Source organism: Sciurus carolinensis, chromosome 7, assembly GCF_902686445.1.
Source record: "Sciurus carolinensis chromosome 7, mSciCar1.2, whole genome shotgun sequence".
Lineage (NCBI taxonomy): Eukaryota > Metazoa > Chordata > Mammalia > Rodentia > Sciuridae > Sciurus > Sciurus carolinensis.
Window position 1 is genome coordinate 33,634,763 of NC_062219.1, and position 17,032 is coordinate 33,651,794.

Here is a 17,032-nt window from a genome sequence, read left to right on the forward strand (position 1 = left end):
GACTTCAAAGAAGTGTGCCCTATGAGATAGATAAATACATTCAAAATAAGAAAAAAGAGACAAAAGGAGACTAAAACTCAAAAGACAAGATGAAGTTAGGTACAAGGAAAATGCACAAAAAGAACATTATATCCTATATTTTAAAATGAAACAAACCATAAACCAAATTCTAAGATTTCAAGCAACAATTCTAACTCCAAAAACAAATTAAATTTTCAACATTCATGAGATTTAAAATAAGATTAAAAAAAAAAAGTCTTCCTCAAGGGCAAAGACTTGATATTGAAATTTTAAAATAACTATTCTACAGGGTACTATGGTACACAGCTGTAATCCCAGCTACTTGGAAGGATGAAGCAGGAAGATGGAAAGTTTGAGGTCAACCTGGGCAACCTAGCAGGACCCTGTCTCAAATCTTAAAAATAATTTTATAGGGGCTGGGGAGATAGCTCAGTCGGTAGAGTGCTTGCAAGCACAAGGCCCTGGGTTCGATCCCCAGCACCCAAAAAAAAAAAAAAAAAAAAAAATTTTTATAAAAGGTCTGTGGATATAGCTTTGTGGCAAAGTGTCCCTGGATTCAATCTCTGGTATCAAGTAAATAAATAAATATTCTAATCAAATTTTACAATATTTATAATTAGCATTTACATTTTAAATAACACCCTTAAAATAAACACAGAAAATTTCCACAAACTTTTTCCTTATAAAATCATCAATATAAGCCAAAATTATGGCAAAAGCAATTCTGTAATATTAATTCTACAAATACTGGCATGGTTTTATCTACTATATATGTAATTTTCTGATAGTACAGTAACAGGGACCCATTTTAAAACTGAAAGGAACTGACTTCCTGTCTTTTGCCCTCTCCCCCTCCTTAACTATGGGGGTGGGGTGGGAGCAAGAATCCTCTTCTTCCCATCTTAAGCCAAGTTATCTGTCCTTGAGCAAACACACATCACAGGAATGAAGTAATTCAGACTTCATCGAGGGTGCCAGAAGATCTAAGAAACATCTGTCTCTCAAGGCCACACATGAATTTCGCCCCCAACACAGCACACCTGGAATGTAGCCTTTGAATCATCTCTTTAAAAGCCCTCTGTTCTCCATGGTGGTCAGAATCACAGCCTCTGGGACAGAAGTCCCCTGTGTTTATCCTTTGCTAGCAAAGTAATAAAACTTCTTTTTTCTTTTTTCTCAAAACTGTGTCCTCATTGTTGGAATGGCATTGGGGACAAGGACCAAGTTTTCAGTAATAGTCTAGTTTAGTCTAGGAATGCAGTTCTCAAGAAGAGAAATGATCTAGCAACAAGTGAAAAAGGAAAGGAAAAAATGAAAAAAGTGTTGTGACTACTATGCCTGATAAAAATGCAAGAGCCAAAATATTTTCTCATAAAAGTCTTGCATATTCTTTGGTAGAATTACTCCTATACATTCTAATTGTTTCTGCTGATATAATAAATCATGCCTCTTAGAAAATTAGATATAATTATCTATCATTTTTGTACACTGATCTTGTATCTAGAAACCTTACTGAACTCTATAATGAATTTCAATAAATTTTGTCTTGTATTTGAAACTTAATCATACCATTTTTTTTTCTTTGTTAAGTTAAAGAAAGAAGTTTCCTCTATTAATCAAAAATTTCCTAAATTCTTAAAATCCAATATACTGCTCTGGTCACAACTTCTAATCCTTCTAACTCTCTCATTCCTGGACTTCCTGCTAACACTAACCTTCAGTTCTATTGCTCCAGTCTTCTTCTAAGCATGAGCCCCATCTAGACTTGATTACATTCCCTAATGTATACCCAACAATGTAACACATCAAATGCTCAAACACCCTCTTGACCAGTGTCTTGATCCCTTGTCCTTTTAACACATCTACCATGTAAGGACTCAAGTATGAGGTAATTTGGTTTCCCCTTTCCACTCCCACATCTAAATATTAGACTACTACCTGAAAAAACAAGAAATTATAAATTTTTGGAATCTTATCCCAAACGCATATTTAGCATTGTTCTGCAATCCCACTACACATTGCTTAGTAAATCTTCACCTTCAATTTCCCTTGCTCACTATTCCAAACTTTCACTACTTCCCTCAAGCTCTTATTTCACTTTCATTTTTCTCTTCACATATGGATCTCATTTTACTGATACCCCTAGATTTGCAATTAATACTCCAATAAAACTAAATTACTTCTGAGTCCCTAAAATGCTCTGAATTTCTTTGCACATGCTCTTCCTTCTGCCTGGAATGTCTTCTTCCAATATGCCCAACCACAGAAACTTTACTTACCATCAAACCTCAGCTCAATTCTACATGACCTATGAAACCTTCCTCAGTACAGACCTCTTCTCCTACTTGCCCAAAAAACTCTATACCTGTCTCTATGTACAGGCAGTGTTGCACTATAATTGCTTACTTAATTATTTCTGCACAATACTGCAAGTTCCTTAGAGGACAAGGAACATTTTTTTTTCATTTTATTTATTTTTATTGTAAACAAATGGGATACATGTTGTTTCTGTTTGTACATGGAGTAACAGCATACCATTTGCGTAATCATACATTTACATAGGGTAATGATGTTTGATTCATTGTTATTTTTTCCTTCCCCAACCCCTCCCAACCCTCTTTTCCCTCTAGACAGTCCCTCCTTCCTCCATTCTTGCCCCCCTCCCACCCCTCATTATGTGTCATCATCCGCTTATCAGCGAGATCATTCTTACTTTGGTTTTTTTGAGATTGGCTTATCTCACTTAACATGATATTCTCCAATTTCATCCATTTGCCTGCAAATGCCATAATTTTATTATTCTTTATGGCTGAGTGATATTCCATTATATATATATATATATATATATATATACCACAGTTTCTTTATCCATTCATCAATTGAAGGACATCTAGGTTGGTTCCACAGTCTGGCTATTGTGAACTGAGCAGCTATGAACATTGATGTGGCTATATCTCTGTAGTATGCTGATTTTAAGTCCTTTGGGTATAGGCTGAGGAGTGGGATAGCTGGGTCAAATGGCGGGTCTATTCCAAGTTTTCTAAGGAATCTTCCACATTGCTTTTCTAATTTGCAGCCCCACCAGCAATGTATGAGTGTACCTTTTTCCCCACATCCTCTCCAACACCTATTGTTGCTTGTATTCTTGATAATCGCCATTCTAATTGGGGTGAGATGGAATCTCAGTGTAGTTTTGATTTGCATTTCTCTTATTACTAAAGATGGTGAACATTTTTTCATATGTTTGTTGATTGCTTATACATCTTATTCTGTGAAGTGTCTGTTCATATCCTTAGCCCATTTGTTCATTGGGTTATTTGTATTCTTCGTGTAGAGTTTTTTTAGTTCTTTATATATTCTGGAAATTAGTGCTCTATCTGAAGTATGAGTGGCAAAGATTTTCCCCACTCTGTAGGCTCTCTCTTCACATTGCTGATAGTTTCCTTTGCTGAGAGAAAGCTATCTGGTTTGAATCTATCCCAGTTGTTGATTCTTGCTTTTATTTCTTGTGCTATGGGAGTCCTGTTAAGGAAGTCTGATCCTAAGCCAACAAGGTGAAGAGTTGGACCTACTTTTTCTTGTATAAGATGCAGGATCTCTGGTCTGATTTCAAGGTCCTTGATCCATTTTGAGTTGATTTTTGTGCAGGGTGAAAGATAGGGGTTTAGTTTCATTCTGTTGCATATGGATTTCCAGTTTTCCCAGCATCATTTGTTGAAGAGGTTATCTTTTCTCCATTGCATATTTTTGGCACCTTTGTCCAATATGAGAAATTTGTATTTATTTGGGTTTGTGTCTGTGTCCTCTATTCTGTATCATTGATCTATCTGTCTATCTTGGTGCCAGTACCATGCCGTTTTTGTTACTATTGCTTTGTAGTATAGTTGAAGTTCTGGTATTGCGATACCAGCTGTGGAACTTTTTTTTTTTTAAGTTTTCTATTCCAAGCATCTAGTTGATACTAATTACTTGCCACATGGAAGGAATGACTTATTCCTACTAAAGTATAATTCCTGGGGCCCAACATTATGTAAAAGAAATTAATTTAGAGGGGATAAATTTATAAAAACCCTAGTAATATTAACATGGATGTTTTACCAGTAACATCAATAGTGAATTTTACATTCACAACCCAAAAGAAATGTGTATAAAAACACATCAAGGAAATAACAGAAATCTTCTATTAAAAAGATAACCAAACAACTCTGTTTGCTATACCCTAATGGATAATGAACTAAGTGAATTTAAACCATATACTGAATACTACAATTGATCATTCTATTTCAACAACTAGTATGATTGATGATCATGCCCTATAAAAACATTGACATTCATAAAACATCATCACATGTATCTTAAGTGCACAAAATAAAACTTGCCAATAATGAAAACTAATCTTTACTCCATGCTTCCCTCAATTAAAGGTGTGTTTTTAAATGAACAATTATTAAACTGCATAGAAACAATGTAATATCAAGTGGAAAAGTGGTACATGCCTGTAATCTCAACTGCTCAGGAGGTTGAGGCAGGAAGATCTCAAGTTCAAGGCTGGCCTCAGAAATTTATTGAGATCCTGTCTCGAAATTTAAAATTTTTGGCCAGTTATCACAGGTTTGTTAGCTAATATTTTCTTTTAGTTGAGTTAGATCCCCAAATCTCTTGTAGAGCTAATTTACATATTATGTTTGCTAAGTGTTGACTACTTTTACTGATTAAAGAATCTGTTTTGGGTGAACAAAGCTTTTGCATTATAGTTTAAATTTTTTTTAATATATCCTTCAATGAGTTCATTTCACACAGTAGCTTCTATTCAAATTTGTGGTGCTCCATTAACAGTAAGAACTAACTTCTGAAATAAAGAATGAAACCTAAAAACAGAATAATAGTAATAATTTGTAAAGGTCTAGGGATATAGCTCAGTGCTAAAGCACCCCAAGGTTAAATCCTCAGTACTAAAAATAAATAAATTATATATACATATAATTATTATGTAATATATAATTAATATATATTAGCTAACTAAGTGGACAAGTATGTCCTGAAAAAGCACAGACAATATGATTCTCTCTGTATGTACACAAGCAAATACCAAAACAGATCACTTATAAAATGAAGTTTTACTGCCTCTCCAAAATTAGAAGATGTCAATCTCTGTTACAAAAATGAAAAAAAAAAAAAAATTGATTCTTCAACAGATGAGGTGTTTCTGTTTTACCTGCTATCTCCAAAAGTGGGTTTATGTGATCTCCTTCTGCCAACTTCACAAAGCCAACCTGATTTCCAAAGTGTCAATCCCTTGAAAGGCAAAGTCAAATGTTTGCCTTGGAGGATTTCTTCTATGAGTGGCTTTAATTCCAAAAGCGCATCAATACCACTGGTAAGAGATAATTTCTTTTTCAGTAACGTGAAGTAATAAAATATACAGAACCAAATAAGGAACAAACTAATTCATTTCCAAAAGATAAATTACTTTTTATATTGTATTATTTTAAAACTCAAAATATCTTCTAAATTTAACCTATATAATTAAACTACCATTAACTCATTAACTTTATTTAAGTACCAGAGATTAAACCCAGAGGTACTTTATCACTGAGCTACACCCCCCAGGTTTTTTTTATTTTTTTTATTTTGAGACAACACCTCCATAAGTTCCTGAGTGTCTTGCTAGATACCCAGACTGGCCTCAAACTTGCATTCCTCCTGCCTCAACTTCCCAAGTTGCAAAGTTTACAGGTGTGTGCCAATGCACCAGTATAAAACTAATATTAATTTTAAACAAAAACTGTATAAGTAAATTAAATCTTTCCCTAATTATGATTGCTATCAAAAACATGAAAGTAAATACTATTTTATAGTCAATCAAGAAACTTGACCAAGGAAATAGTGCATACACAACTCAAAAAAATTACTAATAATATATCTGAAAAACAAACACAGAACTTATATTGGATTACTTGAAAGTTCTAGAATTCTTAAACTTAATACATATTATTTTTAAAATATGATAATCCCTATAATAATATAATTTATTATACTTGGATTGATTCAAATAAAATGTCTAATTATATTTCCCAACTGTAGTTATATGCTTTGATATAGTTGTTTAGTCCATTGTAGAGTTTATTCTGTTTCAAATCTACCTTTCTTTATAAAAATAAATATTTACTATATTATTGAACTAGACATTATCAGATTTTGAATATTTTGGAAATTAGAATAAATTATTTCTATATTAAACAGAATTTCAGTATAGTACTTTATTATGAGAAAAATTAAGATCTCACTAGAGGGCAGCAATTACTTAAAAAAGAAATAAGCATGCTTTTACTATACAAAAAAGCCTTTAAACGTCCTTCGGATAAACCATTAAATTATCTTGATCAATGATTTGTTCAACAAATGTGTGAAAAAATTTATATTTATGTTTTTTTCTAGATCTTTCATATTTCTAAGTTAGTCTTCATTGGAACATTTTTAACTGATTTTCTCACATGACTTTCATACTCGGTCTCATTTCTCTGTCATGACATCATGATATATTACTTCTTAGATCAGCTTTGTAAATGTCAACATTTCTCATGGTACCAGCAAATGCACATCCTAAATACAATCTTACCTAATTGTATTTATGGTCATTCAAAAGGACGCAGTATACATACTTCTAATTCAATATTGTCCTTTGCTGTGTGTTGTGAGATAAGGCATGTGAAAACAGAACAGCCACTTCCCGCTCATCTATCACTAACTGGGGAAATTCAACACATTCATTTTAAATAAAACTATATGCCAAAGTGGGCCATGAGAAAAGTTAAAACTTTCCAGAAACAGTAGATTTCATACTTAAAAAAAAAAAAAAAAAAAAAAAAAAACACCCTAGAAGACCTAACACAAAGAGGGCACTAGTCCTCTGTCTCAGTCATCTGCTTTTGTGCCATATCTTCTTGAGTTCTCTTTCAAAAGATCAGAGCAAAGTGATCATTCAACTGAGTCAAATAAAAATCTTTGTCCTCTCAGACCCTGCAAGGTACTCAAGGCCACACAAATAAGCTTGTGACAGATTAGAAGACTGATCTCTAAAGTCATGACATGAGATTGTATTGTGTAAAGGACATAACTCCAGTACTCATGATATTTCTGGATATTTTATTAATTTATTTTGTTTTCTCTCATTTACTTTCCTTTTTCCTCACACCCTTCCCAATTCAAGCCTTGTTCCTCATTCCTTTAGGAGGCATATATGTCAAGCTAGGAAGCAGAAGTAACCTGCAAATTCATTCTGGCTCTTACTTGAGCTTCATAAAATGAGATACACACACGGTTAAAATGAAAATGGAGAATCCTCAGCACAGTGTCCCACAGATCTGGGAAAGAGTACGGTTTCTGCACTCTAGACTGGAAAGCAGTAATCAACGACACATATCTGACCTTTATAGCATGCCCCCAGAATGGGAGTGGATGGAGTACAAGGACTCAAAGAATGACTGAGGTCAAACTGAAATTGCTCACTCACCTAGTAAAATGGCAGCTCTAATGCTCAATGATATCTAGTGCCTACTACATGCCAGGCCCTATACAAAGAGCTCCTTTGTGCATTGGTACTATTGTTTTCCCCATCTATCAAGAGAATAAATGATTTGCCCAAAGTCAGGCAGCTAAAAAAGGCGGCTGTGTCATGGTCCCAGAATCCTTACCTAGAATCTCAACCTAGATTCCAGAATCAGACTCCAGACTGCTTACATAACTAACATGGGCAAAGCTCCTGCATAACCAAGAGTTACTATTTGATAATAGTAACAAGTAGTGAAAAAAGTCTAGTTTAAAAAAAAAAAAAAAAAAAAAAAGTCTAGTTTAAGAGAAATATTTATTTAGTTAATTCATTGACTATTAGTTGTGATAAATTATAACAAAGAATACTACTTTAGAAATTCAGTATCTTTTTGGGTTCTGCTGTTTACCCATATTAAGGTAATAATTTAGAAAATAGTCAAGAAAATATATTACTCACATGTTTACTTCATCTTCATTTAACAGATGCATCACTAGCAGAGTTATATGAAAGGAACCATCACTAACCATTGCTTTGGTCAGTCGCTTATCTTGTTGTATTATTGCATTTTGCAGGATCTTAATTCCTCCTGTAATCTAATCACACATAAAAAAAAAAAAGAGAGAGAGAGAGAGAGAAATACCAAGTAAGCAAAACTTTTGTGTGACAAATTGTAAATCAAGAGGAAATATAAGCAACCACCGAAATTAGAACAATGTTAAAATTTAGTAACTAAACAAATGCTTAAATATTTAGTTGTTCACATATGCTAGATAGTTGACTTGGATAGTTTAATAGGCTGTATAAGTTTAGAAAATCACAAAATGCTTGACCATCTTCAGAGCACTGGGCCCAACATCCTTCTTTTGCAGACTGGGTCACTGGTTGAATGGAAAAAAAATCTCAATGGTCAAATATCTTTTTAGAAATTTGTCCCTGTGATACAGGGTATGACTCACTAATTATGATCTTTTCTAAGAAGAAAGCTTTATTCTTGTCCCAGAAAGGTCAAAAGAGCAGACAACATTCTTTCTGTTGGAAGTATCTGTCCCCAAGTGAATGTGTTGAAAACCTATTCCTCATGGTCTTTAAAAATTTCTAGGATAGCAATAATTTTAATAAGAATTACTGCTATCATTTTTCCTGACATGTGAGGAGTGACATAACCATGGAAATAGTTAAAAGCCTGCATCCAGGTGAAACCCCCACAGACCTGCACATTCATCTCCCCGACTCTTAGAACCTACCCCTCCTCCACTTAAGGCTAGATTCAATTCTAGTCAACCTCCAAATGTGACCATACTAGAGAGTAGTCTGAATATAAAATAGCAGACCCAGAGAAAAGCAAGTATCACAAAAGCCCTGTAACAGCAGAAATACTAAGAAAGAAATAGAAAAGAACAGAACTGGCAATGGAAGCAGAGCCCATAGAAAAGCAGAGATAAGTCAGAACTGAATCATGAGCACAGCAGGCTGTTCTGATATGAGAGTAGCTGTTTTATCCTAAACAATGTCCCCATTATTTATGGAATGTGACTGGGCAAATCATGAGATACTGTCCTGGAATCTGACTTCTCATTGACAAAGACTCTCTCCTGCAACCAAAACTTTAATCAGGCTCCTCTGAGTTGGTTGCTTGACTAGGCCCAATCTCTCTCTGTCCTCATAGAACCCATTGTGAATATGGGTCTTGTGAAGTTGATTTAGAGACAATCCCCCACATTTGTTATCTCACCACCACCACAATACCTTACCATGGCCTGCCTGCAGCAACCATTCCCTCAAAGCAGTTGAAACAAAAACCACTTTATCCTTGGTGTTTCCGTTAGTAATCTACCTACTGACCCAACCCCAGCACTTTGGATGTAAATCCCATCTTGTTCTTTCTTTCTGGAGTCAGAGTTGAGTTCAATTTCTCTCCCCAACTGCAAGACCCTGTTGCAAAGGCCCCTGTATCTACCTCCATGGCTCCTTTGAATAAAGTCTCCCTTGCCATCTTTAACAAGTGGCATGAAAAGTTTTTTCTTTAACACCGTGTATCTTTACAAAAATCCATATCACCTACAATAACCTCAGCCTTCTCTATTACTTATAATCTGAAAATGGTGTTTTCATGATAGTAAGTATTAAAGTAAAATTCAAATTTGAAAAGTTTGAAAAATTCCTGAGCAAACAACATTAGTTAATCCTTAAAATTTTTTGAAAAGGTTAAAAAGAGCCTTAACCTTGCTGAAACTAAGAAAAAGCAACACTTAAGTCACTCTGCTCATTCTGCTTATGTTAAACAGAAACAAATTAACTTCAGACAATCATAACAGCCAACTAATACATGATTACATGATGAGGGTTGTTCTGACATGATAAACAAAAAAATGGCAATTTTGCAACTGTACACAATCAAATAATTTCATTATTTTGCTTCCATATATTTCCTATGAATTCTTGCCTCTAACACTGTGAAAGTGGAGCGCTAAATCTCTTTTAGTCTAGCACTCCTAATTCATGAATTGCTGGTTAAAATTTTACTGTGTCCCAGATTTTCCTTATATACTTTGGTGGCAGTGGTGGTATTCAAAAGAGAAAAAGAGACACCTAGTGACTGTCAGGAGCTTCAAGGAACCCAGCAAAAAGTACTCACTGAGCCCATTGTGCTCACTACCTTCAGGCAGGATAGGATGAACCTGAGAAACATATCCACAACCCTTCAAGAGTCACTTCTTGGAATGGCCCAAAAGACGCCAGAAAAACAGCTGAAAAACTTCCAAAAGCTATCCCCATTGTCTCCTCATAAAAGACAGAATAGTCTATTATTCAATCATGTAAACAGAAAAAAGATGAGTCAGCCTGATTATAGGAGTAGATTCGAAATGTCATTTGTTAAACATTCTGGTCTTAAAACAGCAGGAAATATTTCTTACTAGACTCTTAAACCTTACTCACTAATGGGCTCTAGAAGAGTAGTTGGTGACCTTATAAGAAAACACTGCTATGGCTGAGTCAATCACAATAGCAGAACACTTTTGAGAAAATTTTTGAACAAGGAAGTTTAAATGCTAAAGGAATCAAAAGGCTTCAGAATAGAAGACAGAGACAAACCCACATAAATACAGTTATCTCATACTAGACAAAGATGCCAAAAACATTCATTGGAGAAAAGATAGCCTATTCAACAAATGGTGATGGGAAACTGGAAATCCATATGTAGCGAAATGAAATTAAACCCCTACCTCTTACCCTGCACAAAAATCAACTTGAAGTGGATCAAAGACTGAGGCACTAGAACAGAAACTCTATGCCTAATAGAAGAAAAAGTAGGCCCAGTTCTCTACCATGTCAGCTTAGGCACTGACTTTCTTAACCAGTCAGATTCCTAAAGTATAAGAAGTAAAATCAAGAATCAATAAATGGGATGAATCAAACCAAAAAGCTGTTTCTCAGTAAAGGAAACAATCAAGAATGTGAAGACATCTACAGAATGGGAGAAAATCTTTACCACATGTACATCAGTTAGAGCATTAATCTCCAGGTTATATAAAGAACTCAGAAAACTTAAAACCAAAAAAACAAATAACTCAATCAATACATAGGCAAAACAACTGAACAGATACTTCATAGAAGAATAAATACAATTATATCAACAAATATATGAAAAAGTGTTCAACATCACTAGCAGTTAGAGAAATGCAAATCAAAACCACACTGAGATACCATCTCACTCCAGTCAGAATGGCAATTGTCAATAAATGATGGTGAGAATGTGGGGAAAAAGATACATTCACACATTGCTGGTGGGGCTGCAAATTGGTGCAGCCACTCTGGAAAGCAGTAGGGAGATTCCTCAGAAAACTTGGATGGACCCACCATTTGCCTCAGTCATCCCACTCCTAGGTTTATACTCAAAGGACTTAAAATTAGCATATTACAATAACACAGTTACGTCAATGTTTAGCAGCTCAATTCACAAAGCTTAACCATGGAACCAACTTAGATGCCCTTCAACAGATGAATGGATAAAGAAACTGTGGTATAAATACACAATGGAATATTATTAAGCCCTAAATGGAACTGAAGAATATTATGCTAAGCAAAATAAGCCAATCCTAAAGTCCAGATGTTTTCTCTGATGTGCAGATGCTAATTCACAATAAGGGTAAGGGAAGAATAGAGGTATTTTACCCTAAGATTCCATCTCACCCCAATTAGAATGGCGATTATCAAGAATACAAGCAACAACAGGTGTTGGCGAGGATGTGGGGAGAAAGGTACACTCATACAGTGCTGGTGGGGCTGCAAATTAGTGCAGCCACTCTGGAAAGCAGTATGGAGACTCCTTAGAAAACCTGGAATGGAACCACCATTTGACCCAGCTATCCCACTCCTTGGCCTATACCCAAAGGATTTAAAATCAGCATATTACAGAGATACAGCCACATCAATGTTCATAGCTGCTCAGTTCACAATAGCCAGATTGTGGAACCAACCTAGATGTCCTTCAATTGATGAATGGATAAAGAAAATGTGGTATATATATACAATGGAATATTACTCAGCCATAAAGAATGATAAAATTATGGCATTTGCAGGCAAATGGATGAAACTGGAGAATATCATGCTAAGTGAGATAAGCCAATCTCAAAAAACCAAAGGAAGAATGATATTGCTAATAAGTGGATGATGACACATAATGGGGGGTGGGAGGGGTTAGTGTTAGGGTTAGAGTTAGGGTTAGGGAGGGGGGCAAGAATGGAGGAAGGAAGGACTGTATAGAGGGAAAAGAGGGGTGGGAGGGGTGGGGGGAAGGGAAAAAAATAACAGAATGAATCAAACATTACCCTATGTAAATTTATGATTACACAAATGGTATGCCTTTACACCATGTACAAATAGAGAAACAACATGTATCCCATTTGTGTACAATAATAAAAAAAATAAATAAATAATTTAAAAAAAAAAAAGAATAGAGGTATTTTGGACTAGGCAGAGGGGAGTGAAGGGAGGGGAGGAGGCATGAGGCAGGTAGGAATGATAGTAGAATGAATCAGACATTATTACCTATGTGCATATATGATTAGATGACCCGTGTAACTCTACATCATGTACAACCAGACGAATGACAAGTTATACTACATTTATGTATGATGTGTCAAATGCATTCTACTGTCATGTATGACTAATTATAACAAATAAAAAATATATTAAAAAAAAGAACCCAAAGGCTCTTCACAGCTACACAACCATGGGGACAAAAACCAAGAGGACCTCCTGGTACATATTAGAACCAAAAGTAGATCCTAAGCGAAGAAGCCCCGTACCTTGATACGTCTGTCACCACTGTAAAGAACCACCATTGGAGAAGACCATCCACTCTCGCATCTGTCTTATAATAAATGTACTCCTTTAGGCATAGACTTTTATGCTAAAAGTAGAGAAAACTTCTGAAGGCTTAACTATTAAGATCAAAATCAATACTGATGGGGCTCCAAGGGATTCTCTAGTAAGTTATCTCCAGTAAAACCCTTAAGTAAACACAGGTAAACTATATCAAAATCATTAGGGAACCACAAACTATTGGTGAACAACAAAGACACCTTATGCCCTTCAAATTTTATCCTCAAAACCAATAAACCTATGTTACCCAGCTTTTCATTGCTGTGCCCAAAATACCTGACAAAAATAACTAAAAGGAGGAAAAGGTTACTTGGGATTCACAGTTTCAGAGGTTTAGTCCATGGAAAAGCTTCAATCCTCTCAAAATAAAAAAATATAAAGCCTGGGGATGTGGTTCAGTGGTAAAGCCCCTCTGGGTTCAATTCCTGGCACAAAAAAAAAAAAAAAAAAAAAAAAAGAAAAGAAAAGAAAAAAGATTTCTGTGGATTTGACAGATACTATAGACTTGTCCCAAGTTTCTCTCTGCTGGTTTCTCCTTTATATGACCTCAGGAAAAAACTCTGTTCCAGAGCCTTTGCTATGGGAAGATAATCATTCACTGGTTTTCAATCTATTAAAATGGGCCTTATATAACCTCTGGCTTTAGGGTTCCCTTATTATCCAAAACCTTTTAACTAATTGTTCACAACTGTGATAATCAGACTTTGGGAGTCCTGCCTCAGGAACATGGCAGATGATCCTGAATTAGTATTTTCTGTTGATAAATCTTATGCCAAAAATATAGAAGAAAACTACCAAAGCAGGACATGATATAACTACTCAAAATGAACTAATGAAAAAGGGAATTCTTTCATAATTAAAGTCAGTACAATCTGTAGAATTATATGCATTTACTACAGCTTATTATATAGCCACACACAAATCAACCTATCAGATGATAGAAATGCCTTCAGAAAGCTTTGAAAACAGAGGTTTTCTCAGTGCTAGTAAGTACCCCCATCAAAAACGGACCCCAAGTCGATGAACTTCTTTCAGCTATTCTGCTCCCCTCATAAGTTATTATTAAAACTGAAGCTCAGACTCATAAAAATGAGCCTGAATATCAAGGAAACACATTAGCAGACTATCCTGCCCAGTCTGCTAGTTCTGAAAATGTTAAAATTAGAACTTGAAAGAACTCCATAAAGTTGACCCAAATCAAATTACTTATGCTAATTTGTTCAACACACATGGCTGTGTACCTAAGCTGGAACAATAAAAATGGTATCAAAAAGAATACAAATTTAATGCAAAACAAGGACTCACTGGGTGCCCAGTCACTGGTTCTCCCTGAATCCCTAAAGTTGCCATGTTAAAGGCTGTGCACACTACAAAAAATGTAGACAAAATGTTTCAAACTGTGAAAAAATACTGTCAGGGTGATTTTTCTAAAGCAGGAAAAATGGTTATGACTAGTATTTTTCCTGGCAAACTCATAAGCCTAGAAAGACCTCATCTGCTGGACCACTTGAAAAGGTAGTGATGGATTTCATTCCATTACCACTGACAATAGGACATCAATATGTTCTTGTGACAGATTCCTAGTCTCGGGATGGAATGAAGCTTTCCCTTGTGGAAATTCTGATGCCACAACAATAGAAAAAAGATTATTAGAAATTGTGTTTCCTTTGTGAGGAATCCCTGGAGAGATCTCCTGCAAAAGGAGAACCCACTTACTGAACAGGTAGCCAAACAATTAAATGAGATTTTACATTCACCCAAAGACACTACCATTGCCCGTATCGTTCTTAGATCTTCTGGAAAGGATGAAGAGACAAATGATATCTTGAAACTGAAATAAAGTAAACTAACAAGTCAACTGGATTACCTTGCCCAAAATTTTACCACTGCCCTCAAAGGTAACCAGATCAACTCCCATGAGAAAACACCAACTGATCCATTATGAGTTAATTATTGTAGAACCTTCCTTGTATGTCCCCTACATTTCTTAGCTTTGATATAACTCAATTTTGCAAGACCTTGGTGCGTTGTGTCACAATATATTCCTACCAGGTAAAGGAAGTTTTCCACGAACTATCTATTGATAATGATCAATCTTCCCTGACCTAGAAGCTATAGATTGGGTCTCTGGAAACCACATCAGAGGAAAAACTTCACTCAAACCTCATTGAAAGAAACCATACCAGGTTCTTCGTATTCACACCACAGCAAAATTTGAAGATCTTGAGCCTTGAGTTCATACCTATCAACTAACCAGCTCCCCTAGGTTTTGGGTTTGTCAACCTATAAATGACTTAAAAATAGGCCTTCCCCATTTGCAGATAATGGATGGAACTAGATAATATCATGCTAAGTGAAATAAGAAAATCCCAGAAAACTACATGTCAAATGTTTTCTCTGATAAGTGGATGCTGATCCATAATGGTAGGAAAGAATGAAGCAACTCTGGATTATGCAGAGGAAGTGAGGGAAGGGGTGGGGCAGTGGGGATGGGAAGGATGACAGAATGAGACAGACTTATTAATTTTTTTAAGAAAAATTAGGCCTTCTCTAGAAGAAGATATCAAAAAGTCAATAGCCTTCCCAAAATGATGGAATAAGACTCCATTTTCCTTCCCACACCCATCCACTGATTTGGTTTAATTTGGCATTAACACAAAACATTCAAAATTAAAACTTTTTTTTGTAAGGAACTTTTGCAATTTTAAATGAACATCTACTATTCAAAAGTGTGGCTACTCTCACTAAACAAAGCAACTGCTGGCTATATATTCATCTATAAGAATGAAAAGAATCAAACTAATAACAGAACTTGCTCCCATATACACTTGGGTGAGGAATTCAGGAAGCTGGATTGATAAAAAGGTTTGGTATCCTGTGCTTGGCAGGTCAGCTGATATTTATGATCAACTGATTTGACACTGGGAAAAAGAAAAGAGAGAATCAAAGAGACACTCTATAACTACTATTGATTTTATTACAGGCAACTTATCTCTATTCATAGAAAACCTTAATGGAACTGAGCCTAATCTAGGCAGTACTCCAGATTCTCTCTATAATCAAACTCTGTGGTCTGACAGACTGTGTGGACTAGATTCCCATATATAATGACATAGATATAAAATCAGAACGTGACCATGATACCCTCAACCACATCATCAGAGAACTCACTAAAACTAGACACTGGTTCAATGGAAACTTTGAAGATAATGGAATGCTTCTATAGTTCCCCTATATAACATAAACAATAGTTTTATTTATTGGATAGATCAACACATAGGGCATATTTGGAAAATAAATCAATCATAATATATTGGTGAGGGCATGCACAGGCTACTTTATCAAATATATAAAATGTTTATTCTTCCTATTCTAAACCATAACCACACTGGCCAATGCACAGATGCAGATATGAGAATAATAACCAATTTTAAAAATCTCCTCAAGACCTTATACACCAAAAAAGCAAAGGAGTTTCAGAGAAGGATAAACACAATACATGAGAAAAGATGAGGGAGGCACCTAGAAGAAAGGATCCAGGAGAGGTGAGGAGGAGAAGCAGGAGAGAGCAACAGAGTAAGGGAAAGGTCAACGGAGTCACAAAGACTTCCTCCCTCCCTCTCTTCCTCCTCCTGTCTGTTCTTTCTTCCTTTCTTCCTTCCTGCTCCTTTGTTTTTGAAAGGGGTCAAGGAAAAAGGCAAAGATATGACTTAAGAAACAAAACATCAAGAGAAAAGGAACATTTAAAGTGGATTTTTAGAGAGTCTTTCTGAACACCATGTGCTATGGCTTGAATGCATTCCCCAAAGTTTATGTGTTGGAAACTTGATGCCCAAAGAGGTGATGCTGGAAGGTGCAGCCTGACAAGAAGTGTGTAGGCCATGGGGCCACTGCCCTCATGCATGGATTAATGTCATTAATGGGGGAGTAGGTTCTTTATAAAAGGGTGAGTTTGGCTCTTTCCTGCTCGCTCTCCCTCCCTCTCTTTCTTTCTCTCTCTCTCTCTCTCTCTCTTTCTCTCTCTCTCCCTCCCTCCCTCTCCCTATAGTCAAGGGATGACAGAGAGACATAGCA

General features: G+C 35.6%; 1 protein-coding gene across 1 annotated transcript in view; it reads right to left on the reverse strand.

Moving 5' to 3' along the window:
• The window catches only part of LOC124989572 (A-kinase anchor protein 7-like), a 156,620-nt gene that overhangs the window by 115,697 nt on the left and 23,891 nt on the right, over positions 1 to 17,032 (reverse strand). Inside the window, 3 exon segments of the mRNA XM_047559445.1 lie at positions 5,237 to 5,310; positions 5,312 to 5,395; positions 8,030 to 8,166. Coding sequence (XP_047415401.1) covers positions 5,237 to 5,310; positions 5,312 to 5,395; positions 8,030 to 8,166 — 295 coding nt within the window.